Raw genomic sequence first — 25,846 nt, 5'->3', positions numbered from 1 at the left:
ACTCTGTATTTAGACCAAATGAAGACACAAAGAGAGTTATGAACTGCAGGGAAGATATCCCTTTAACTACCCCACTAAGAAAAACTCTGTGAAAAAAATTATTTTTTGCATTTCTTATGTGGCTTATAACAATAATCAACGATTTTTTCTATTACATACCGTTTACATTTAAAAATATTTACCTCTACCAAATGGTCAAGATGTCACTTCATGGTTAAAGTGCAAAATTCCAAATTAATTGCACAAACAGTAGAAAAAGTAACATAAACATGGTAATTTATAAATAAAAAAAGCAAAAAAGAATATCCAGGGCATTGGTTATACTTTATTTCTGGTAGTTTGCTACAAAACATTGCTTCATTTCATTTCAATGAATGAAAATACAGTTTCAAACAATGAAATTATGCATTTACACATATTCAGGCATCTGTAACAAAGTGCAACAGCACAACACTCTCACATTTAGTCAACTTCTTATTAAGTGCCCTTGTGCAAAACATTCATTTTTCTACAAAAAACATTATGGTAGTGCAAAACAAGAGAAAGAAAAATCCTACTTCTAAATCTCAATAAACCTAATTTGTGGGGAGACAACAGCACTCACATTTTTGAGGTACAAGATCCAAATTCTCGTGAATTAAATGAACTATTATTGATTTAATCTAAACTTTGAAAAACTGCACAATAAAACAGTGCCAAACATATTAAAATACTACATTTCTACATTCTGCAAGTCAACACACCTCAGCGGTGTTATTGTGCAATAGCACTGTTGTTTTTTTGAATATTAGATATTCACATTTGGTGAAAATACTGTTTCAAACAATGAAATTATGCATTTGCACATTTTCAGGCTGACTGCATCTGTAACAAAGTGCAACAGCACAAAACTCTCGCATTTAGTCAACTTCTGATTAAGTGCCCTTGTGCAAAACATTCATTTTCCTACAAAAAAAAAAAAATAATGGCAGTGCAAAACACAAGACAAAAAAAATGTCCTGCTTCTAAATCTCAATAAACCTCATTTGTGAGACAACAGCACTCACATTTTTGAGGTACAAGATCCAAATTCTTGTGGATTAAATTAACTATTAGTGATTTTGAAAACTTTGAAAAACTGCACAATAAAACAGTGCCAAACTTATGAAAATACTAAATTTCTAAACTCTGCAAGTCAACACACCTCAGTGGTGTGATTGTGCAATAGCACTGTTGTTTTCAGATATTCACTTTTGGTGATATGCTACAAAGCACTCCTGGTTTATGTTCAAACACAAGAAAACATTGCACTTTTTACATTTCCACCTAGATACACCCTTTGGGCATAGGTTGCATCGTCCCCGCTTGTCAGAATGAAGAGGCCAGTGTCCCACATTATCATATCTGGTTGTGGTTTTGGTTGTGAGGGTCTTGGGGTATATCGTTTCTTCTGTGAAAGGGAAGAAGTGAATGATGGTCGGCCAACTCTGGATACTGGCTTGTTGGCTTGGTTCAAGCTGTGGGCAACTGCCAGGCGGAACCTTTTGAGAGACATCAACTTCTGGTTGAGAAGGCCACAGTCCCTCTTGTAGACCAGCCAGGAATTTGCAATGCACAGGTCAAGGATATATCCAAATAGGGGAATATACCATCGCCTGGACTTAGCTGGGGTCTTGTACAGGTGAACCAGCATGTCAGAAAGATCAATTCCCCCCATATGCTCATTATAAGCAGGGATGAGTGACGGACATGGGATAGCGATCTTTGTGCTAGACTCCTTGCTCCACCGGTTGACAGTTGGAAGAGGCATGATCCCACAGGCATTGCTCAGAAGGTTGACACATTTGTTGTCAAACCATTTGACTGCAATTACCCCTTCAGTCGACCTGTAATCATAGGCTCCACGGCCCTTTTTCATTAGTTCTTTTTCTGCCATCAAAGGTGCTCCACCAGTGCGGTTTGGTCTTACGGTACCAATGCACTTGACACTCAAAGACGTTTGCAAGCTCTGGACCAAGCTGAAACTTGTAAAGAAGTTGTCACAGAAGATAAGAGACAGCTGAGGCTGTTTTATGGTTTTGCATAGTGTTGTCACCAGTTTGGCTCCTAGAGGTAGCCTTTGTTCCTGTTCACTGTGGGCCACATTGAAGAATGTGGAGACCCCTTGGTACAGGAGCAAGTCATGGATTATGCCAGATGAACTTGCTCGACAAAACAATTTGAAGCCCCACTTATCTGGCTTGTTGGCAATATATTGTCGGAGATTGCCAGCCCTTGTGCCTTTATATGCTACCATAACCTCATCTATACTGTGCTTGTAAGTAGATGGTATCAGTAGACATTGTTCTCGAAGCATCTCAAAGAGGGGTCGGATTTTGTAAAATCGATCTGGACTTTCATTGCTCTGCTGATTATCATTGAAATGAAGGAACCGCCGTAACAACTGGAATCTCTTCCTTGGCATAATATCAGCTACCACATTGAAACATGACTCATGGTGCCAGTAATCCTCCAGAGAAGGGAAGTTGAAAACACCCATATAGAGAAGGAACGCTACGAAATCCTCAATTTCTTCAGGGCTAGTCTTAATTGGATCTCCCAACTCCTGAGCAGAGTACAGATTTGTATGATGAGCAATATGTTCAATCATCTCATCAGTGAACAGCTTTTTGAAATAATGAAAGGGTGTATGTACAACCTCAGGGGGTTCAAATGTTGGATTTGGAACCTCAAATTCCTCAATGTCCTCATGCTTCCAGATTCTTCTTGTGTTTTGGTTTTGGCCTGAGGGGGAAATTGAGGTAGAGGTGCCCTCTATCTCCTCCAGACAAACTGTTTTTAAGGTGTGTTTGCCCATTTTGCGCCTCTTACAAGATGGCTGTGTAGATGATCTGCTTGTTGAGGGAGGCTCTTCTTCATCCAGGGATTCAAATGATGTGTCACTAGAATATTCTGCCTGTATGGGCTGATAATCAGGATCCAGTATTGGGTCATCATCATCACTCAGATCTGCATCAGAGTCATGAGGATTTGCTGGTACAAGGGCCAGAGGAATATGTAGTCTTGCACTGCAGAATGTTTTAGAGTCCATCTTGTTAAACTTGCTGAAAAGATGAAATTATAATTATCAGTGGTAGTAATATTAGTACACCAGTTAGTGGTATTTAGTTAAATGGTATTGAGGTAATTATGATTTCTAAATTTTTGTGGGATTTTTATCACAGTGATTTAGATCAACTTATAAAGAAAAAAGTAAGCAACAGGAAAAGGTTTTTAGCATATCATGATGTACTAACACTTAATGAGTCATATTTACAGAAATAGATAAACTAGTTTGTTTGAGTAAGTTGATTTTATAGCATGTTATCAGTTTTAATTACATTAGCTACCCATACCATGAAGTGACAAATCAACCGTTTGGTGAAGCACATTTCTAAAACCTTTTTAAAATATAATATGAGTTTTATGCTGCATCAAGGGTCATAATTCTGTTTACTCAGGCCTTTATCACCAAAATATGTAAAAGAAAGTATACAAACCTTTCAAAGTTTGCCCAGAAACAGTCATGATCCCATGCTTGATTTTTTAGTTTTTGACTTCCTGGTTGGAGGAGGGAAAGATCAACCTACCATTTATGATCACAGTGTCATCTGGTGGATCTTTTTAGCCTTACATACTTACATCAAATGGTAGAGATGTCTTAATCAGTTTGAGCTACAGGTCCTTCTCAAAATATTAGCATATTGTGATAAAGTTCATTATTTTCCATAATGTCATGATGAAAATTTAACATTCATATATTTTAGATTCATTGCACACTAACTGACATATTTCAGGTCTTTTATTGTCTTAATACGGATGATTTTGGCATACAGCTCATGAAAACCCAAAATTCCTATCTCACAAAATTAGCATATCATTAAAAGGGTCTCTAAACGAGCTATGAACCTAATCATCTGAATCAACGAGTTAACTCTAAACACCTGCAAAAGATTCCTGAGGTCTTTAAAACTCCCAGCCTGATTCATCACTCAAAACCCCAATCATGGGTAAGACTGCCGACCTGACTGCTGTCCAGAAGGCCACTATTGACACCCTCAAGCAAGAGGGTAAGACACAGAAAGAAATTTCTGAACGAATAGGCTGTTCCCAGAGTGCTGTATCAAGGCACCTCAGTGGGAAGTCTGTGGGAAGGAAAAAGTGTGGCAGAAAACGCTGCACAACGAGAAGAAGTGACCGGACCCTGAGGAAGATTGTGGAGAAGGGTCGATTCCAGACCTTGGGGGACCTACGGCAGCAGTGGACTAAGTCTGGAGTAGAAACATCCAGAGCCACCGTGCACAGGCGTGTGCAGGAAATGGGCTACAGGTGCCGCATTCCCCAGGTCAAGCCACTTTTGAGCCAGAAACAGCGGCAGAAGCGCCTGACCTGGGCTACAGAGAAGCAGCACTGGACTGTTGCTCAGTGGCCCAAAGTACTTTTTTCGGATGAAAGCAAATTCTGCATGTCATTCGGAAATCAAAGTGCCAGAGTCTGGAGGAAGACTGGGGAGAAGGAAATGCCAAAATGCCAGAAGTCCAGTATCAAGTACCCACAGTCAGTGATGGTCTGGGGTGCCGTGTCAGCTGCTGGTGTTGGTCCACTGTGTTTTATCAAGGGCAGGGCCAATGCAGCTAGCTATCAGGAGATTTTGGAGCACTTCATGCTTCCATCTGCTGAAAATCTTTATGGAGATGAAGATTTCATTTTTCAGCACGACCTAGCACCTGCTCACAGTGCCAAAACCACTGGTAAATGGTTTACTGACCATGGTATCACTGTGCTCAATTGGCCTGCCAACTCTCCTGACCTGAACCCCATAGAGAATCTGTGGGATATTGTGAAGAGAACGTTGAGAGACTCAAGACCCAACACTCTGGATGAGCTAAAGGCCGCTATCGAAGCATCCTGGGCCTCCATAAGACCTCAGTAGTACCACAGGCTGATTGCCTCCATGCCACGCCGCATTGAAGCAGTCATTTCTGCAAAAGGATTCCCGACCAAGTATTGAGTGCATAACTGTACATGATTATTTGAAGGTTGACGTTTTTTGTATTAAAAACACTTTTCTTTTATTGGTCGGATGAAATATGCTAATTTTGTGAGATAGGAATTTTGGGTTTTCATGAGCTGTATGCCAAAATCATCCGTATTAAGACAATAAAAGACCTGAAATATTTCAGTTAGTGTGCAATGAATCTAAAATATATGAATGTTAAATTTTCATCATGATATTATGGAAAATAATGAACTTTATCACAATATGCTAATATTTTGAGAAGGACCTGTAGTTGACTGTGGCCTCAGAGCTGCGACGCCCCCGTCCTCTCAGCCGCGGTGCCCGCTGGGATTTGTAGGTACAGACTATCCTGCGGTACAAAATGGCCAATGACGTTGGAAAGGCTTAGTGGCGTCCAGCAACGTGCAAATGGTCCAATATTCAGCAAACCAGTGGTCCAACACACTGGTTGGGGGTGCGGCCAGATACAGCTTTGCATAAAAGTGACAGAGCCCAAAAACAGCTCATTTTGAGAGGAGCATTTAAAAAAGGGGGAACTGAGGAGGTGAAATATCATTATCTGAGAATTATTTTGTGCGAAAAATGTTATTAACATGTTCTGTATAGCCCATAGACCTATCCCAAATGTTTAAAAGGAAGTATAATAGGTCACCTTTAAATATTCTAAATTATATCTTTAATGTTTTTAATCCACATGATTTAGGAACAAATCACATGACATAGCCCAGGTGTTTTAGAGACGTTTGTATTTATCCAACAAACACACAGACCCATTCTGACTGACATGAGCAAAATGTCAATAGTCAAATTGCGTACAGGATCAACAGTTCAGCATAAGCACCCTAAAACTGCAGGTACTTTTTAACAGTGTCACAGCTGTTCTAATGACTGTGTCCACTATCAAACTGTAGGAGCTCTGACTGATCCAGATGGAGTCCAGGGGTAACTAGATCCCACCAGAATATGACATAAAGCTGTGTAAGTTCACACCAAGTGAACGATAGGAGCAGATTCTCAGCTTAGTTAAGTCTGGCTTGCTTCACTCTAAATATGCCATGACCTCTGCAGCAAAAGGTTCACTTCTCAGTCTGGTCTAGGCCAGACTGGTTGACACTAAACTGCCCTTTCTCAGTCTACCGGGGATTTTGAGAAATGTTTACATGAGAAGTTCATGACCCTGCAGTTCGATCACTGTGTCGTAGTTTACAGGAAACTGCTGGTGAATGCCTTTCCCGACATTGACATTTTTTGCATGAAAGACTGAGAAAATAGACAAAAATTGATGTTTAATATATGCTGTCTTTCAATGTAAAAATTAGAAAGGAAATCACCGTTGTCCACAGGAAGCAATGTTAAATCCATCTTTACCAACTAGAAAGTTTAGATATGTAAGCAAGACCTTCACTGAAAAGACTCTGGAGGAGATAATCGGCACTGGAAGACAGGAGACTGGCATTGCTGGTTTCCCCCAGCCAGTTTGTAAAACATTTACCCTCGTGTTTATCTGACAAAGCAAATATCTTCCATGTTCTTTCAGTGGCAGCCAAAATCCCTCGAGCTGACAGCCTGCGTGGTCGACCACAGGGACTTTCTTTCACTCATCATGAATATTACATAGGGGCTGTTTGCATGCTTGCACATAGACATGGGCTAGGAAGCTTTACAAAATCATTCTTGTAGAGTGGCTTAAAAAAGTATTCATGTCAGTAGAACTTTTTTACAACCACAAACATCAGTGCAATATGTTCAGATTCAATGTAATGGACCAGCACAAAGTAGCACATTATTTTGAAATGGAAGTAAAATGATTCACACTTTAAAAAAACTTTTGTACCAACAAATAACTGAAAGGTGTGGTGTGTATTTATATTCAGTCCACTAGAGTCAAAGCTGTAGAACCACCTTTCGCTGCAGTTTCTGCAAATCTTTTGGGGTTTATCTTTACCAGCTTTGCTGACCTGTCAGATGGAGAGCTTCATTTTGAAAGTCTTGCCACAGGCGATTCCCAAGTGGATTTAGGACTGGGCCATTCTATCACATGACTATGCTTTCCATTGTAGACCTTGCTGTATGTTTACAGTTTTTTGTTTTTTTTCAGGATTTACCTGTATTAAGTTCCATCCATCTTCCTGTGCAACCCTTAGCTTTTTCCCTGTAACTGCTAAAGAAAAACACACAACATGACACAACCACCGCCGTGTTTCACTGCTGGGATGATATTTACAGGGTGATGTGCAGTGTGTTAGTTTTCTGCAACATATAGGGGCTGATCTTCAAATGATTTGCATGTACAAAACCACACACAAACTTGTTTGCATCTGCAAAACTGATCTCCAAGGTGTTAATCGGATTGCGTGTGTAAAATCAGTGGAACCGCGGGCGCAAACCTTTTAGCGTGTTTGCCTTCATGAATACGCAAAACATATGATAATGACCCAAATGTGCACAATTATAGGAGCAGGATAAGCAAATATAATCCCTTACCACCCGCAATGCAGTTCGAAATGCAGGTACTAACTGGGACCCAATGATGTCTGCTGTCACCGTGGCCAGAAGGAGGAATAGATAGAATAACAGAGGATGGGGAGAGAGAATATTCTTTACATGTGTCAACAGATTTGGGTTGTCAAAAGTAAAAATAATAAAATTAGATGAGAATAGAGGATTCTTTGTAGGATTATCTAAGCTCTGATTTGGCACTTTTGTTCTTGTGCCTCGATCATTTTAGCACAACATCGCTGTCTGTGAAATTTCCTGCTGAAGCATAAACCAGATCATGGCGAAGTGCGCAGTCAGCTTGCACAGCCTGTTAACTGTAATTGCACATCATGCAAAGGATCCACTGTGCTTTGATGTTGATAATATAATTAATAGGAAATAAATAACGTCATTATAAGGCAGATTAAATCCTTCATTTGCAAAGTCGATGTTAAAATTGCTTTTTTAGCAGGTGAAAAGTTGCGATTTTAAGGTGGCCTATTCCATGTTATGACAAAGACAGTGTATGAATTAACCTCACACTAAACAAAACACATTGCGACAGTAACATTGTGTCATTACAGAACACTCTGGATCAGTTTGATTATGTTGTTTAAATGTGAACATAAGCCAGGGGAGGGTTTATAAAGTGAAAAACTATTTTGTGTCACCAGAAAACAATTGAAACTATGTTGTACAGGGGTTGGACAATGAAACTGAAACACCTGTCATTTTATTGTGGGAGGTTTCATGGCTAAATTGGACCAGCCTGGTAGCCAGTCTTCATTGATTGCACATTGCACCAGTAAGAGCAGAGTGTGAAGGTTCAATTAGCAGGGTAAGAGCACAGTTTTGCTCAAAATATTGAAATGCACACAACATTATGGGTGACATACCAGAGTTCAAAAGAGGACAAAATGTTGGTGCACGTCTTGCTGGCACATCTGTGACCAAGACAGCAAGTTTTTGTGATGTATCAAGAGCCACGGTATCCAGGGTAATGTCAGCATACAACTCTCCTGTTTCCACCAGAACTGTCCGTCGGGAGCTCCACAGGGTCAATATACACGGCCGGGTTGCTATAGCCAAACCTTTGGTCACTCATGCCAATGCCAAATGTCGGTTTCAATGGTGCAAGGAAAGGAGTGCAAATCTTGGGCTGTGGACAATGTGAAACATGTATTGTTCTCTGTCCCTGTCCACCTTTACTGTTTTCCCCACATCTGGGAGAGTTACGATGTGGAGAAGCCCCAAAGAAGCGTACCACCCAGACTGTTGCATGCCCAGAGTGAAGCATGGGGGTGGATCAGTGATGGTTTGGGCTGCCATATCATGGCATTCACTTGGTCCAATACTTGTGCTAGATGGGCGCGTAACTGCCAAGGACTACCGAACCATTCTTGAGGACCATGTGCGTCTAATGGTTCAAACATTGTATCCTGAAGGTGGTGCCGTGTATCAGGATGACAATGCACCAATACACACAGCAAGACTGGTGAATGATTGGTTTGATGAACATGAAAGTGAAGTTGAACATCTCCCATGGCCTGCACAGTCACCAGATCTAAATATTATTGAGCCACTTTGGGATGTTTTGGAGGAGCGAGTCAGGAAACGTTTTCCTCCACCAGTATCACATAGTGACCTGGCCACTATCCTGCAATAAGAATGGCTTAAAATCCCTCTGACCACTGTGCAGGACTTGTATATGTCATTCCCAAGATGAATTGACGCTGTATTGGCCGCAAAAGGAGGCCCTACACCATACTAATAAATTATTGTGGTCTAAAACCAGGTGTTTCAGTTTCATTGTCCAACCCCTGTATATCGTTAAAATATTGGCACAACATACAAATTGAATTCAGTAAAATCATTGGAAAATCATTTATTTTTATATATATATATGTCCGATTTAAATTCTTTGCAGGACAGTTATGTGATGTTATGTTTTAATATTAGCAAAGCTATAACATACAGATAGAAACTCCTACAACAAACTATTTATGTGTTGCTAATATTACATCGGATTTAAATATTGCTCCTGTTTAGAATAAACTCTGAAGTCGTCAAACACATTCTCAGTGAGTCACGTGGCAAAGAATTAAAAGTTCAAGGGAGGCAAACCTCTAAAAAGTTAACTCACAGACACATTTGTCTTTTTTATTGTTATTATTGAGTGGCCAATTTGTAAGCTGCAACCGCTGCAAGTTACTTCGAGCTCAGTACACTGTACCACTTGTGCATGTACAGTGTAAAAGCTGCACGCGCTCCTGTGGTGTTGTCAGCCTGGACCAGCTGCCCGTATGCGCACCAATGGCAGAGGTCATAGCTCTGCCCTCCTGTGCAATAGCCTGTAATTCAATATTTTTATTAAAGGCAAAGCAGGATATAGTCTTTGCCTCATTGGGTCCGTCAAACATACCACAAACATAAAGCATCTGCTCACAGAACAATTTCAAACTCAGCCTTCTGCGTGCCCAATTACGCACTCAGAGGCACCCAGCACAAATTAAAAGAGAGGGGATCTAATCTCATCAGGGCAGAGGCTGCAAAGACAATCCTGCTGCTGTGAATAGTGACGAGAAAAGCTAACAAATTGTAACAGTTCAGAAAAGCAGGAACTGAAGGAAAAAATCAGTAACTGGATTATTTAAAATGATGCAGCGCAACAATCCTTGCTTGCGTCAAGCAACACAGCATTTGTTCGCTTTTTCTCTTGTTTTGCTGGGGGCAGTAGCAGACAGCCAGTAGCACACGCAAGTTCCTCATTTGAACAGGGCATTATGCATCTCTTTTGCACCTGTTATCCATTGCTCATGCAATCTTTGAAGGACGCACAAAACACGCCCACTTACTGCAAGTACAATAATTTTTTTTTGTGCAAGGAATTTAGCGCCCCCTTTTTGGGATTTTTGATGATCAGGGACATAGTATTTAGAATGTCAGTCAAAGGGTCAATCTCATAACCAGTGCACCACAGGTTTGCTTTGTCTCCTACGGATGGTGCAGGCCGTTATGCAATAAAGGCTAGGTTTCAAGTACATGACCTTTACTTAAACTGTTAACAGATTCTCCCACCTGAGCTGTGGATCTCTGTAACTTCTCCAGAGTTACCATGGGAGTCTTGGCTTCTTCTCTTGTTATTGTCTGGTATGTAAGTTTAAACAGATGGCCTTGTCTTGGTGAGTTGCCATTTATCCCATACCTTTTCATTGTTACATGATGTATTGAACTGTATTAAAATAAAACTGCTTTAGAACCTCTCCAACCTGTCTGATGTGTTCCTTGGTCTTCATGATGCTGTTTGTTCGCTAATGTTCCCTTACAACCCTCGAGCCTAGAAACAGAAGAACTAGATTTCAACTCAGATTAAATTACAAATGAACAGACTCTGTTTACTGATTAAGAGACTTGGTTATACTGGATTCTATTTAGGGGAATCAACGTAAAGGGGCTGAATACAAATGCAAACATTTTGAAAACTATGTATTAACCATCCATTTCAAAAATACACCCCTTTGTGTTGGTTGAGCAGATAAAATCCCATTAAAATACATTGAAGTTTGGTGTTGTAAGGTGAGAAAATGTGAGTATTTTGAGGGGTATGAATACTTTTACAAGCCACTGTAACCTGAACTCTAACACTAAGGTTATGCACCCTGTTCAAACCCTTTACTGGAACCTCTGTGCATATCTAACTCCAGCCACTTATGAATAATTCCTGCTACCTTCCATGGGAAGGCCATGGGAAAAAGTGAGGGTCAAGAGGCTGTGATGCTTGAAAGAAAAGAAGGTACTCAAGCCTTGTTGCCACATGTCACATTAACAGGAAACATAAGAAGAATGGCTTAACTGTATTGCCTGAGAGAGGGGGGAGGAGTTTGTTGTTTGGTTAAAGTGGGGGTTGAGGAGTGGGAGTGAGCAGGTTCGCACAGCTGCAGGCAAACAGTTGATCCTGTCCCAGGAAACAGAATCAGTCAGGTCAGGGCTGGGGAGATGGGCCAAGAGGCCATGACCCCCTAGGGTTAAGCAAAAGACTTCACAAAGAGGTACATCTTTAAAAGCTCCGGTCCCAGTGGGAGAACCAGCACCAGGTTGGAAAGAAAAACCGTGCTGACCTGTCTTCACGGTGCAGAACTTTCTCCAGGTTTTTGCTTCAGCCTCCTTATTGTTGTCTGATGTGAGGCTCTGCTCTTTTCAGCTCTCATCCAGGCACTGCAGCAGAATTGCATTTCCTACAGAATCACCGTTACTGGTTAAAGTATGTTAGGGAGAAAGGATGCCATCTCATCCATTTATTCTTCCTTTATTACACTTCAAATGGGTTCACAGGTCCCATAAAATGCTAATTAAATTACAGGACTTTGAGTGTGTGTGTTTGCATAACATCTGAGGTCATGTCTTGTGCTAAGAGTTCAAACACTTGGAGGATAGGAAGGCGATCAAACATCTGCCAGTTTGTTTTTAGCACCGATTGCCATGACAACATATGACAGGCTTCATATGGTCTCCATGTGAATAAACACAGCACCTGCTGGGAGAGTCCCTCATTAACAACTAATTGACAGACATGCCTGAGATTAGTGGGTGTATGAAAGGTTCCATGCGTTCCCATGAAGATAAACCCTTGGCTCAGCATGTTAAATGCTGTTATTAAGTTGTTTGCCGAGAAAAACAACTGTAATGTCAGGAAATAGTTTTTGGGCCCTCATGACTATGAAAGGTCTGTTGTGGGACCTCTGAAGTCCTTGGCCTACAGCTGAGTTAACGATGGCCGGGTGTCCTGCACTCACATCGCTTTGGCCTCCTGCTGAGGTCAGGAAATCAAAGGGAGAATGCACGGACAAACAGCCAATTGTCAAGTTTTACACCTTGACCTCTGCTTAAACCCACTTGTGCCTCCCTCCTTCATGTTTGCCGCTGCTTCAGCAATTGGAGGAAATCAAGAGGTTACTGGTGGTTCAGACTTGATAAGAATCTTGAAATGGAGAAGTTCATGGAGGGGAAAGGTTACTGGGAGTTTAAAGAGAGCGCAGTCAGTCATGGGGAGGATTAAATAAAAAGGGAAGTCAGCGCTGAGGAACTGTGCTGCGGTTTTAAAAGTGCACTGCAGACAAAAAGACGTCTGTTTGCTCGCTGGACTCAGTGTTCAAAGCCAGTTAAAGGAAGCCGAGGTTGAACTTATCTTCACCTTTAGAAAGTCTCATGCTAAAGCTTGTTTTTTCCCACAGAATGATTACTACATGCTAAATTGTCAGACTCAGCCCTTCTGTATTTGCTGCACAACGACATTACAGAATTTTAATGAAAGATCTACTCCATCAGCTTAAGGGACATCCTTGAGCATTCAGAGCACATCTGTTGACCTTCACATATGAGTCCTTCTTCTGCTCAGCGTCTTTCCTGCTTTTGTTAAGACTCAGCACTGTGGTGAACAGCAGCCAATACGTTTTTGGGGCAAATACAGGACATCCTCTCACTTCACTTTAATAGGGCAGTATTTGATTACAGGAAGTGCTGTTTGGCTTTGATGTCCTATTAAAATAATAATAATTTTTAATATGAGACCAGAGTCTCTGATGGTTCCCTCAATTTCCCTAATGGTTGCTTTGGTTTATTGGAATGTGCTGTAGAAGTAATCACACACATAAATAGGCATATACAACCCCTGGGTGCATAAAATAATAAAAAATAACTTTTTTATAAACTGGATATTCTGACTTTCTAAAATGAAAAGAAAACATAAAGAATCACCATATATAGTTTTAATTTCTAAAACAAATACCCGCACAAGCATAAATATGGAAATGAGCTTCCAGTTAAAAGCAAATGGGAAAGTTTGGATAATTTAAAGTGAGGTACTGTATATTATTATTAGGGATTGCTCCCGTACCTGTAGTAGATGGATATCATAACACAGTGAGTTTGGAGGAAAGTGAAGAAATCCTCAAAGCTGGACGGCTAACAGCTCGTCTTCACCTGATTAGCTGATTTTAGAAATTTAAACAACTCAAACTTAAAATGTTCATATCCAGGTTATTCAACGCTATATTAGTGCTTACTAAATATTCACGCATTCAAAAAAGACAGTTTTTTCCAGGTTCCTTTCACAGTCCTGTGGTTTCTAAAAAATGACAAGAGCTAAGGTTGGACTAGTTGTTAATTTTCACACCATTGAGTTTTTTTTCTTCTCTACAAACTCGCTGTAATATGACATCTGTTTAAATCAGGTAAGGGAACTGCTATACATGAGATCACAGAAGATGTCTAGAAAAAAATCTGAACTATTGCTTCAACGAGCTATTTGAGTTGGCTTGTTAACAGATAACTAAAACTCATTTAAGAAAGGTAACTCATACAGACTGTGGCAAAAGATGCTGATTGTTCCCAGTTCAGCTGTGTAGAGAAAGTTTGAGGAAGGAAACCTACATGTAGACCAAGGAAGCTGTCAAAACAACCATTAATTGAAAGGAACTGAAACCATCACTGAGAGCTAATTATTAAAACAAGGCAGCGTCCAATGACATGTATAAAGATGGCTGTGTGAGGAAAACAACAACATTTCTGCAGGTGAAAGAAAAAGACCAGAGGAAAAGGACCTTCTACAGAAAAGTACATCTAGACAATAAACCTTTTGATTCTCTCAGGGGCTGCACGTTATAAGGAAAATATTTAATGACAATAATATTGCTGAGCATTGTCCTGTTGATACTGATAACATTTAACCCACATTTTCTTGACTCCTTTCTTTACCATAACATAACATTCCTCCACCAGTGAGTTTTAGCATCCTAGACACTAAAGACACATCAGGGGTTCTTAAGGGCAGACTATGGTGTTGTGAAAGAATTAACATGAGGCGACTGTGGCTCAGTAGGAAGAGTAGTCGTCTTGCAATCGGAAGGTTGTGGGTTCGATTCCGGCTTCCTCCTGCTGTATGTCGATGTGCCCCTGGGCAAGGCACTTAACCTCAAGTTGCCTACCGATCTGTGTATCGGTGTATAAATGTGTGAGTGCGATTGGGTGAATGTGGCTCTAGTGTACCTCGCTCACGTTAGACTGTAACTCTCTTCCAATGAGCTCCGCCTCTCCATTCTCACTTTGGACGGATCAGCCAATCTCGCTTCGTCTCACAATGGACCGTCAAATCTACGTCCTAGCTCACAATGGACAATCAAGGCGAAGTACTACGAGCCAATCCACGTACGAGCTCACAATGGAGCTCAGCCAATCAAGGTGAACGGGCCTCTTTAGATTAACAAAATAACTTTAAAGTATTTTTGTTTGAAATTAAGTTGCAAGGACGGCTGAATAAATAGAATTTGTTGGTCATCGTTAAAGACAAATTCCACATCGCTTCATTGTGCTGTCACTTCTGCCCACAGCAAAAAAACAACTTTACTGTAAGTACAAATATTTAATTGTTGTTGTTTTACGTTCGTGAAACGAAGTTGTTCTTGTGACCGTGAAATACATTGTATTTCAGTTCAATTTACTCACATAACTAGTCGATTAGATGTTCTCATTTTACATTGAGGCAGATTTATTTAAAAAAACGACATATCCAACACATGTAAAATGTACAAAGATAATTGTCCTCTTCTTGTGATTTAATATATAATCCTAACTGACACTGTAGAAAATTGTCACTAACATTACTTTGATTCTTAAAAATCTGTTGATTTTATCTTCAGATGACCTTCAAACCAAAGAGCCATAAAGCCCTGGGAGATGAGGAGTGGATGGCAAGGCTTAGGGGATTTTCCAGCGATGGGGTTTGGCAGGGAATAGACCTGCCCCGAGGCAGAAGAAGTGGTATGCTCTCTATCAGAAGGTAAGGCATACCCACTGTTTTACTCACCTGTATGTGTAGTGAGGCATATGAAGGTGAGGTCTCATACGAATTCACTGAAGCCCAACTTGGTTGCTCGGAAACCACCGGGCCCCTCTCTGCCCTCTTTGAGGACCCCTAGCCTGGCACCTTCCTCTGTGAGGACCTCTGGCCCCTCTCCATCCTCTGTGAGGACCCCTAGCCTGGCACCTTCCTCTGTGAGGACCTCTGGCCCCCCTCCATCCTCTGTGAGGACCCCTAGCCTGGCTTCATCATCCACAACACCGACACACATCTGCCAGACAGTTTCACCTGTGAGTACAGCAGTATGTATTAATAAAACCAGTTAAGTTTTTAGTCATCTTTAATGAAATATATGTATGCAGATTTCCACATCTTTTGTTGTTCTCTCCAGGAGGAGCCTGCAGCATGTGTGCAACAGTCAGATGCAGCTGGTGATGCAGGACCTGGCTGGTTGCCGAGTGAGATGAGGAAGACCATTCCTGTACAGGACCAGAGATGGTTGGGAAATACCCTCTTTCATGCCGGCAAAGTGCGCCCAGATTTCAAGTTGTGGTATGAGCCTCCTGTACCAGCCCTCATCTACCACCAGGTACCAACACCCGATCGTTTTTTTACCCACCGGCTTCTGGTGTGGATGCCCTATCATCAGTGGAAAGTTAGGGTGTTCTGCCAAGCTTGTGGGAAGCATCTTACCGGGGTTGGTGTTCCACCACATGCTCCTGCTCTGGCTCCCACTAAAGCACCCCGAAAACTGACCCGCAAGGTTTTGCACAATACATGCAAAAAATGTGGGCAGTTTAGAATTGCTGAGACAGGACACAGCCAGTATAGAGGACATATTTACTGTCCCTCCAATGAAAGCATGACAAAGGAGCTTTGGCTAGGACACATTAAAAAGCAAAAATAAATGGGAATCTGTTTCCTCTTTGTCTTGTTTTAAATATGAAAGCTTTTACAAACAGTTTTATTGTGTACAGTTACTCCTGTTTCCTGGTTCTCACTGTTTTAATTGTTGAATAATAAACATTTGGTTCTATAAAAAATATTCAGTTTCTTGTCTTTAACACAGAAAGTACTTTAGGAAAGACATCTTTCCAGAAAATACTATACTTTAAACTACTAATTTGCAGCAAATAATGAATATAAAAGCTAGATATGATTAATGTTATTAAAGTACACTTGAATGTGTATAATGTGCTTTATTGAAATATGTCATTGAAAAAAATAAAATTAAGAACACTTTAGTTACTATGAACCTTAAAAAATGAAGGATTTTGACAAAGGAATGCTCTATTTTCAGTTAAGTTCAAAGCTAAATAGCTAAGTAGTTGCTGACATTTTTATTTGCACAAAATAATGCATTTAACAATGATTTTAGTTTTTAAATGGACATGTTTACTTTTAACACTTAAACACTTTAATTATAAATATTTTCTATAAACAACATGCTCACAGGTGGAATCGAACTCACTAAATCCCCTCTTTTCTTCCCCCTTTCTTCCCCCTTCTCTCCTTTCTTCCCCCCCCCGGGGCAGACTATTGTTCCCCAGCTTTGCAGACACAGTTTAACTGTTTGCCCACAAACACATTTTTTTCTGTTTTTGTGAGGATTTATATTGGTAATGTCTCCCCTTTCTTTGGACCCGACTATGCTACCTTCGACTTCACTTTAAGCATAATTAAATGAAGTTAACTGCAGGCTCATGCCTTTAAACATATCAGGTTTAACCTAGAGATTTTTTTTTACCTGTTTGTTTCGTTTGGGTGGGAGTTACAGCTAAGACAAGCAGAAAAAATGCAGATTCTAAACCTTGAAGATCATGTCTGTGCAGAACTCATGGTAAAAAGAGGGTTAAAAGTAGCCACAAAGACAAACGTAGACCAAATTAACCACTTTTCAGTCAAAGTTAGTTTTCTTTTCTAATGACAAAAGCATTAAAATATGTGAACCAGAGCAAAAGCTAGGTTTTAGGTCATAATTTTATTGTGGTTCTTGGCTAAATACAGTATACTGTACATATGCAGAGAGTGAATGGCTGACAGTTGAAAGATAATATACTAATAAATATTGCGTCCAAGCAGCCATTATTATTATTGCATATTCTGATATTGTGTTGACGGTTCAGAATATAAGCATTCTTATAATTATATTCTCATAATATTTTAGAATATAAATATTCTTTTAAGGTATGTCTTACACAGCCAGAAGGTCCAGTTGTTCAAAGAGCCAAGGAGGAACTGTTCGATGCTGACGTGGTGGCAAAGGCAGATGTATGTAGATGACTGAATCTAGGGTTCATGACATTTAGAATGAACTTTGGGAGTTGAGAGAATCATTACAGTCAGCTGCTGGAGAGTCTAATAACCTGTTAAAACTAGGCATGACCCATTTGCAGGTACAGTATGAAGAGATACCAACTACTAACATTTCCCAGTATACAACTCCTGTAGTCAAATGTTCCCACAGAAATAGCTGGAGTTTGCTCCAACTGTAGGGAATATAGCGTGACGTCATGCTACACCCTCCCCACCTATTACTGCATACGGGTGTTCACTTGGCTGAAAGAAGACATTTATATATTCACTGTCTGGAAAAATTCCTGCTCACAAAAACCTCAGCCAATCATGTTTTGGAAACTAAAGGGACATCACCCATCTAATCAACACTCCCAATTAATGTAATACTGGTTTAAAACTACAGTAGTTATCTACTAACCAGAGCAAAATGGAAAAACTGCTCCTAAAATTAAGCAAGTGTATATTTTTGCCGGAGTGTAATTTTTTAATTAATACTATAACATTATTACAACTGCAATTATTTTATTTTATTTTAGCTGCCTTATCAATGATTATAATGCTATTTGTTAACCCCCCCCCCCCCAAATTGCATCATGTCATGAATCTGTTTAAAATGTTTGTGGAAACATCAAGATACTGTGAGTGCAGGGTGTATTTACTCAAGGTTAGCAGACGGTGAGAATATCTCACTGGCCCAGGCCTAGTCAAAACACTGAGTGAAAGTCATAGGCTCCCCATTCAGTGCAGTTGACTTTAGACAAGCATTCACCCTTAATCAGGCATAGCCATTATGTGCCATCTAAAAATCTCACTCAAGTGAGTCCCGGCGGACTGGCTGTAAAACCCATCTTCGCTTGTAATTCCCCCCTTATCATCTCTGGAGCTGGTTCTAGTTATCCCAGCTCTTTCCAGTTTAAATCACAGCCATACACACTGCTGGTCTGCATGTGCACTCAGTTCGGTCCAAGTCAGACAATTCTTTTTAGGTCCTAACTTTTCTTTTTGTCAGTATAATTTGCAATCCCCTCACTATAGTTTAGAATCATGCCTGATTAACTGATTACTAAAACAATGGCAATTTCATATTTATTTGCCAAGGTACTGTAATATGAAAAAATTGTTTTCTTTCCCAAATGTTAAAAAAAACATCTGAAAAGAGCAAAACTGGAAAAACAGAAACCCATTCATAACAGGTCATGCATTTTAGTACTTTATTTTTTAAGATATCAGTGCAAATGAACACCAAAATGAAAACATAAAAAATGAAATATTTCAGATCTTCACATGAAAAAGAAAAAAAAAACATCTTTTTATATATATTTATATATATATATAGATATATTTGTTGCTACAAATGTATTTCTTAGATGCACAATGCAGATTTATGATTGTACGTCAATCCCCCCACTAGAGCCCCATGCTCATTCACAGAGCTTTGTTAACCAGTAACAGAAAATAAAGAAAAATGAAAATCACAAAAATATTCAATCCACATTTATTTTTCACACTATTTTTTCCATCAGCTTGTTCAACAGTCTGCTGTTATTAAGGGGCTGCTCATAATTCTAAGCCGACCTTTTGCTCTGTGATTTAGAAAAAAACAAAACAAAAAGAAGACCTATTTTAAGACTTGACATTTTCCCCCATCACCAGTAGGGATACACAGGTAGTTCCCATGCGTCTGCATGCAACAGGCAGCAGTGAGGAGAGTCAGACATTATTACACAACACAGCGCAGGATAGATTATCATTTACCACATAGAGACACATGCAAAGAACAAACAACCGGAAAAAAAGATGGGCATAGTATCCTCTGCCTTTGTATGTACATTTGTACGCATATAATCAGTATTTACATTTCAGGGCATTAAAAACTAGGGCAATATCTTTTTTTTTTTCAAACATTACAAAATAGTCATCTTTCATACTGAAAGTACTATTTACACAATTTATTGAACCATCGTGAAAACGTAGTAATAATCGAAGAGACATATGTCATAAGTATATGTATTAAAAAGACCACAAGACTAAATGAACAAAGCAGAGTGAAAGATTACAGTACGATTAAAAATAAAGCGCTAGATACCAGATACCCTTTAAGACAAAAAGAGTCTCGGTGATTAGTGGGCAGGTGGGTGCATGTATCCAGCTGCTCTGAAAACAAAGTACCTGTGGTCTTCTCTTCATCAACATGCAATTCTTTTAATGTGTTATGAGCAAGAGATTACCACGGAAATAAAACATAGATGTAGAGCACAACAGTTCAATTATGAAAAAGAAAAAGCACAAACTACCAAATTCTGAAAAGATAACAATACTGACACTTTTTTTTTCATTACATGCCATTAAATTATTCTGTAAAAAAGGACACCAAGGGCTCAGTTTCGATAGTGCACACTCCAGGTAGTCTTTTATATTACATGAAAAGAAAAGCGCCATGTGCATCACACTCAAAGTTCTTTGTGTGTGGTTCTCTCTCTCTCTTTTTCTTAAACCAGGATGGCAAGATAAGTCACTCAGTCTTTTTTACTGTTGCTCCACAAACCCGTTTACCCAGCGTTGCTCAACTGTAAGTGCCACACGCTCTCATGTTGACCCATCTGCTCAAAACTGCACAATCTGCAAACACGTTGCCCTGAATTTGCACTGTCGAATCTCGCCCTTAAAGGTTCAGCACAAAAAAAAAAAAGAATAAAAGAAGAAGCAGAACACAGTAAGCAAATCTCCACTGATGAATTCCTTCCCCACAGCCCTGAATCCTGAGGAAAAGCAACACAAAGCATTCATAGTGGCAGAATCTGGAACTGAGGGTACCGCGGTGTGAATTCTGGGTTTAAGGTCCTTCTTAGAACCAGTCTATCAGGTGCACTGTTTAAATTAGGCCGCTGCAACTATCTGAAAATGGCTTTTTCTGAAATCCCATCTAAAATTAATAGGGCTTTGTATTTCTGAAAAATGTTCTGATAGGGAAAATAAAAAATGTCCACTGAGCTGAGCACTAACATTTTTTTGAATCGTCAATAATAAATGTCGCCTGAAATGTTCTCTCTAAATGTTTGATGAGAGGCAACAACCAGAACACAGCTAAAACTGATATATGTACACTTCAGCGATAGAAATAAATGTGTACAACATGAAAATAAAAAAGGAGGACTTGAAATTACATAAATGAATGTAGTGCAAAATAATGGATAATGTGTAGGGACTAAACTGTGTAGTTTTGGTTGGATCACTTTTCTACCATTCCATGATGGAGCTATTTAAAAATTGAGACAGCGGTACACTTTTTCATTAAAATAAAAAAAAAAAGGGGATAAGTCATTTTCTCATCAAACCAACTTGGCAAGGTACACAAAAATGAAAACAAGAAGGAATCAATGGATTTGATTCCACTTTGTATGTTTTTCTAGTTGATACAACTGTTTACTGGGACGACTGGCTCAAGCCCTGGCCATCATGGCTGTGCTTGTCATTGTGGGTTGGTGATTGAGGGGTGGAGCTCCGGCTGCGTTCATAGGCGTGCATGTCATTGACTGGTTCCTCTTTGACTCTGAACACAGGCCGGGCACCTTCTGCCTGGTCGGGTGCCTCTTTGTTCAGCTGGATGTTGCCCTTCTGCAACATGTAGTACAGGATCGGGTTGGAACGTGAAAGCCGCGGGGAGTCTGGGTTTGACTCGCAACCCTCGTCCACACCATCATTTTCCTGACTGCTCCACCGCATGGGGCTTTCAGGCTCCTGTTTGATTAAAGTAGGCGGCTCTCGTTTTTGAGCGATGGGCCATGGAACCGGCTGGCGTACCCATGGGGCAGGGCGGATGGGGTTGTGGCCTTCAGGAGGGGTGGGCAGTGGTCTTAGATGATTTGGAAGCCCTGAGTTGTGGGAACTATGAGGGTGCCAGCTGGGCAGGTGGAGGAAGCTATGATTTTGGGTAGACTGACTAAGAATGTTACCATTGGCTTTGCCACTGGCCTGCAGGATAGAGGGACTGCCCCCCCCACGTGGCTGCTGGGACAGCTCTTTTAGACAGTTGTCAGAGAGGAGCAGCTGTTTTAAAACGTTGAAGCCACGACTCTCTCTGGTTGGGGTTTCGCTTGGTGGAAGCTCCTCCTCTTTCAGACACCTCTGCTGCTCAGGTTCTACATGAAAAGTAGAAGAAGCAGAAGTGTTACCACTGTCCATTGCTCCTGGAGAGCTGATATTGTTCAAGCTATCTATTTGTTCAGAGCCAATGCGTCTCCTTTTAGGACTGGGGTTTGGATAGTCCCTCTGCTCCTCTTTGACTTGTCTGGATTGTGACTCTGCCTGCAAAGCAGCACTGGTATAATAGGTAGCAGTCTGTTGTTTAAGCAGCTGGCTGAGGAGGCCATATTTTGCTATGACCTCTGCAGGCCTTGGTTCTGTCTTCAACTCTTGCTGAGAGTCGGAGAGTGGGCTATTCTTCTCGTAAGCACTCAGTCTCTTTTTGCTGCTCAAGTCCTCAGACTTAATAAGTGATGACCCCACCTCCTCTGTAAGCTCTGATTTTACTTTTACATCCAAAGGAGTCCCATTGGAGCTGTCACAGAGGATGGAGGCAGTTGGGCTCCTCTCAAAGCAACCCCCCTCCATCTCAGCACTCCCTCTGCCACTCCCACTGGGTCTGTCTTTGCGACTGGCTGTAGCACCAGCTGAACCAGTGCCTAGAAGGAGCTGTAGCACAGTGCGTCTCTCCAGAAGGTTCTCAATTTGTGAAGAAGGTGGGGAAGGTTCCTTACGACTAAAAGGTGTGCTGCTGCCTGAAGCTCCATCAGAGAGCGGTGTAGGGGTGGTCCTGTTGACAGGAGTATTGAGCCTTTCCAGCAGTGCATGGGGCCTGCTGTCATTGAGCTCCTGGTTCAACCCTTTTCCAGAGGGGATAGGTGGGGGGGTGGAAGTCGTGCCACACTGAGCCAGATTCTGTAACAGTTTACTGGCACTGAAGGCAGGCTCTGAAGCCTTCTCAGCAGGGAAGGTTTTAGACTTACACAAATCAAGTGGGCTGGACTGGACATGTGGAGAGGGGTATGAATATGGGGACAGTGCGGCACTTGGGTCACGACTAAGTGAGTATAGGGACTGGGATGGGCCTGCAGGCCTTTCAATGGGGCTTTTTGTTGGGCTTTCCTCCCAAAGAATTGACCCCTTTGGCTGTTTTCGTGACATGTTGGCCATAGTTATATCAAGGGGCAAATCCTGTCTACCTGTGCTCTTATTAGCCATCTCATTATTTCTGCGCTCAAGAAGAAGCTGCATGAGTGTGACCTTAGGGTGGGATTTTGGGTCTGGGTTTATTTCAGGCTCCTTGTTCTTGGATACAGTTGATCTTGATGGCTCTGGCTTCCACTTATTTATTAAGGATTCGGTCAGTTTGTCTAGGGAAGAAGTAGAAAAGGAAGATGAGGATGAAGACATAGCACATGATACAGAAGACACAGCCATAGAGGAAGGAGAAAAAGATGTAGTGGGAGGCTGGGTAGAAGCCTGAGGAGAGATTGTTACAGAGGGTGAGGAGAACACAGTGGTAGAAGAAGAGAACATGGAGTTTGAGGAGGAGGAGAAAGGGGGTGTATTTTTGGGCCCTCTGTCCTGTAAACTGCTGCGGCCTCTCATGGAGAGATCAATGGGAGAACAACCGGAGTAGGAACTCTCAGCATCACTGCTGTCCTTGGTAGTGCCCCGCTCATGGACAGAGCACTCACTGTCTGATGTGACTGAAGAGGAGCCACTTGGTGGTGGAATGCCACTGATGTCCTCCAGGTGCCCATTCTTGGTCAGTTGCTTCTGGTTGTTGTGGTTGTTTAGCAGTAGCAGAAGCAAGCTGCTGCACGTTTGGGGTGGGCGGGTTGGACGTGTGTCAAAGCCTCGCTTCTCCCTAGCAGGCAGGCTTGGAGCATGTGGAGGAGTGGGTGGAGAGTTTTGGCTTCTCTGCAGCGAGGGGCTTTGAGGACTGGTCACAGCCATTCGAGGGAGTGTTGTGGTTATTGTGGTTGTTGTCATTCCATTTTGGGTTGATAATGAGCTTACTGTGTCTGAAGACCCCCCCACACTTGATGGCCTATTGTCCTGACCATGCTGATGGTTTGCCATGGCAGCCAGTCTTTCACTGGCGGATCTTCCTGACAGCTGGGCTTTGAGTGCATGCTCTCTGGAGTACTGTTGGAGATGGGCTTCACTGGACAGAAGGAGGGCGAGTTGACTGCAAGCTATGCTTGGCTTGGGTGAGGGTGCAGGACTGGAACGGATTTTAACCATGTTGGCTACGGCCTTCAAACGTTCTGCACAGGACACGGATTCGGCCACTGTGGGAGCTGCAGGAGGCGTGGCACTGTGTACTGACCTAGGGGACTCTGGTGGCTTGTCCTGATTGTGGCCCCGGCGGCTGTAAGGGGTGTTGTTGTGGTTCTGAAGTTTGCTCTTTCTCATTAGGCCTTTAAGGCGACTTGAGGCTGTGCCATAAACAGGTAGTTGCTCTTTATCTGTAGCTGGTGCCTTGGACGGAGAAGAACACTCTCCAGAGGGCTTACTAGAGTGCTGAGACATTGCTACACTCTGAAGCCTTGAGCTGAATGACTGAAGCAACGAAGCCAACAGGGTGCTCTCTCCAGCATGGGGAGATCCCTCCAGGGCACAATTTTGCAGGGTTCCTGCTTGGCCATTGAGCTCTACTGGAGGTGAACACATTCTTTGGTTCCCTGGATCATTCCATGCCCCAGAGCGCAGCAACCGAGCCTTCTTTAGGTGTTGTGAAGAACCTAGCTTGGGCCCATTGGTTCCAGCCCTGGGTACTGCTGGTTCATGGGTTGGTAGTGGTAAGGGCCCAACAGCTTTGTTGCCCTGCTCCTGATTGCTGTTGGAAGCCTCGGATCTCCCACCTGCCGTGGCCCCAGGCCCGGCCACTACTGGATGCATCAGTAAACCTTCCAGATAAGTTAGTACAGCTGAATCCTTGTGTGTCTCAGGGCCAGGCTCCTCCCCATGAGTCATGTTCAATACTCAGATCCCTTCTTATAGCTCAGCAATGCTACTGTTAAATGATAGCTGTCCAAGTCATCTGATTGACAGTGGCATGTACTTGTTAAATACTAAAAAGATGTTGTGCTGTTGCAAAGAGTGAGTACAGAGGATGAAAATAGGATGGATAGAAGGATGGATACACTGGCTGTATCTGATCCCTTTCTGTGGCTGGCTTAGTATGGTGAAACAGCAACCATGGCTGGAGAGATGCAGGGTAAGGCAAGTCTCCAAGGCATTGTTGTATGCCTTTAAATGCTACAGGATCCCAGGAGGCCCACCTTCACGCTCACATGGGTAGCAGTGGAGAAGTCAGGGGAATTACGACAGAGATGTTGGCATAATCCTTTGTTGTTGATATCCAGGGTGTCTGTCCTTCAGCTTGGCTGTTGCTCTGTCAGTGGCGCCTTTATGCTTTGCAGATCTCACAGTGTGTTGCAGGGTGACCTATAGGAATGAGCGAGAGGGAAAAGAGGGAGGAAGAGATAGTCAGGGGGGAGGGAAAAAAGGAGGAAAATAAGAAATCGTGTGAGAAGCATGGATTTGCAGTGCACTATATCACATTCATTTCCCCACCTTGTCTCCCATCTCTGTTACTTAGCAACATTTCAGACTGACTGCACACGGCTCATTCTCCTCTCTGCACTCTTCCCTCATAGCCACCCAACAGGCGACAAATGTAGATTAGCCTTGATTAGATCCGAAATGAAAATTCAAGCCAACTACCTTGAGCAGGTCTCGAGCAGCAAGCCTCTTCCAGCTGCGTCTTTCAAAAGTGAAGGGCCTTGTGAGAGCTGTGCATAATTTTTTATGCACGTTGTCATTTCAGCGGATTATCTCTCTCTACCTCCTCCTGTCTTCTTATGCTCTTGAGTTACATCTCACACAACGCAACCCACGGTCTCAATAGAGCAAAAGCCAACCAACCACCCACCCACCCACAAACACACCAGCAATCATTTAAGCACTCAGGCTTAAACACATCAATGTACATTAGCACGAGGACATACAATCAGGTTCACTTGCAAGATTTTACGTACCAGGACATAAAACTTTTATGTGAATTTCACTTGGTCAATTTAGCCCTAACAAGATCGAGTCTATCCATACTGCTTTTATAGACATCAAGAAAGTTGTTATCAGTG

General features: G+C 41.8%; 2 protein-coding genes across 4 annotated transcripts in view; one reads left to right on the top strand and one right to left on the bottom strand.

The window, feature by feature from the left end:
• Window positions 1-12,500: 12,500 nt before the first annotated feature.
• Window positions 12,501-16,278, top strand: LOC124876184. The gene is made up of 5 exons (XM_047378752.1): window positions 12,501-12,551; window positions 14,597-14,752; window positions 15,211-15,350; window positions 15,541-15,661; window positions 15,763-16,278. The coding sequence occupies exons 1-5, from the start codon at window positions 12,501-12,503 to the stop codon at window positions 16,276-16,278; spliced, it is 984 nt and encodes a 327-aa protein (XP_047234708.1).
• A 2,870-nt stretch (window positions 16,279-19,148) lies between these two features.
• nrip1b (nuclear receptor interacting protein 1b) overlaps window positions 19,149-25,846 on the bottom strand; it is a 60,223-nt gene continuing 53,525 nt past the window's right edge. Inside the window, exons 1-2 of one of the 3 annotated variants that reach the window (XM_047379032.1) lie at window positions 25,428-25,606; window positions 19,149-25,148 (exon numbers count right to left, since the gene is read on the bottom strand). In XM_047379032.1, the coding sequence (XP_047234988.1) occupies window positions 21,093-24,674 (3,582 nt within the window). In that variant the 5' untranslated portion in view covers window positions 24,675-25,148; window positions 25,428-25,606 and the 3' untranslated portion in view covers window positions 19,149-21,092. Of the gene's footprint in view, window positions 25,149-25,277; window positions 25,299-25,427; window positions 25,607-25,846 lie in introns of those variants that run through there. The other 2 variants (XM_047379033.1, XM_047379031.1) reach the window with 2 other exon arrangements.

Source organism: Girardinichthys multiradiatus, chromosome 11 (assembly GCF_021462225.1).
Source record: "Girardinichthys multiradiatus isolate DD_20200921_A chromosome 11, DD_fGirMul_XY1, whole genome shotgun sequence".
Classification (NCBI taxonomy): Eukaryota; Metazoa; Chordata; class Actinopteri; order Cyprinodontiformes; family Goodeidae; genus Girardinichthys; species Girardinichthys multiradiatus.
This window is presented reverse-complemented; position numbering and strand designations above follow the sequence as displayed.

What these genes read in the sequence shown, in the direction of transcription:
- LOC124876184 (XM_047378752.1), top strand. Translation starts at nt 12,501, where the DNA reads ATGGAGAAGTTCATGGAGGGGAAAGGTTACTGGGAGTTTAAAGAGAGC. An exon ending in GGGAGTTTAAAGAGAGCGCA is followed by an intron (nt 12,552 to 14,596) that starts GTCAGTCATGGG and finishes TCTTCCAATGAG; the next exon opens with CTCCGCCTCTCCATTCTCAC. An exon ending in ATGGAGCTCAGCCAATCAAG is followed by an intron (nt 14,753 to 15,210) that starts GTGAACGGGCCT and finishes TTTTATCTTCAG; the next exon opens with ATGACCTTCAAACCAAAGAG.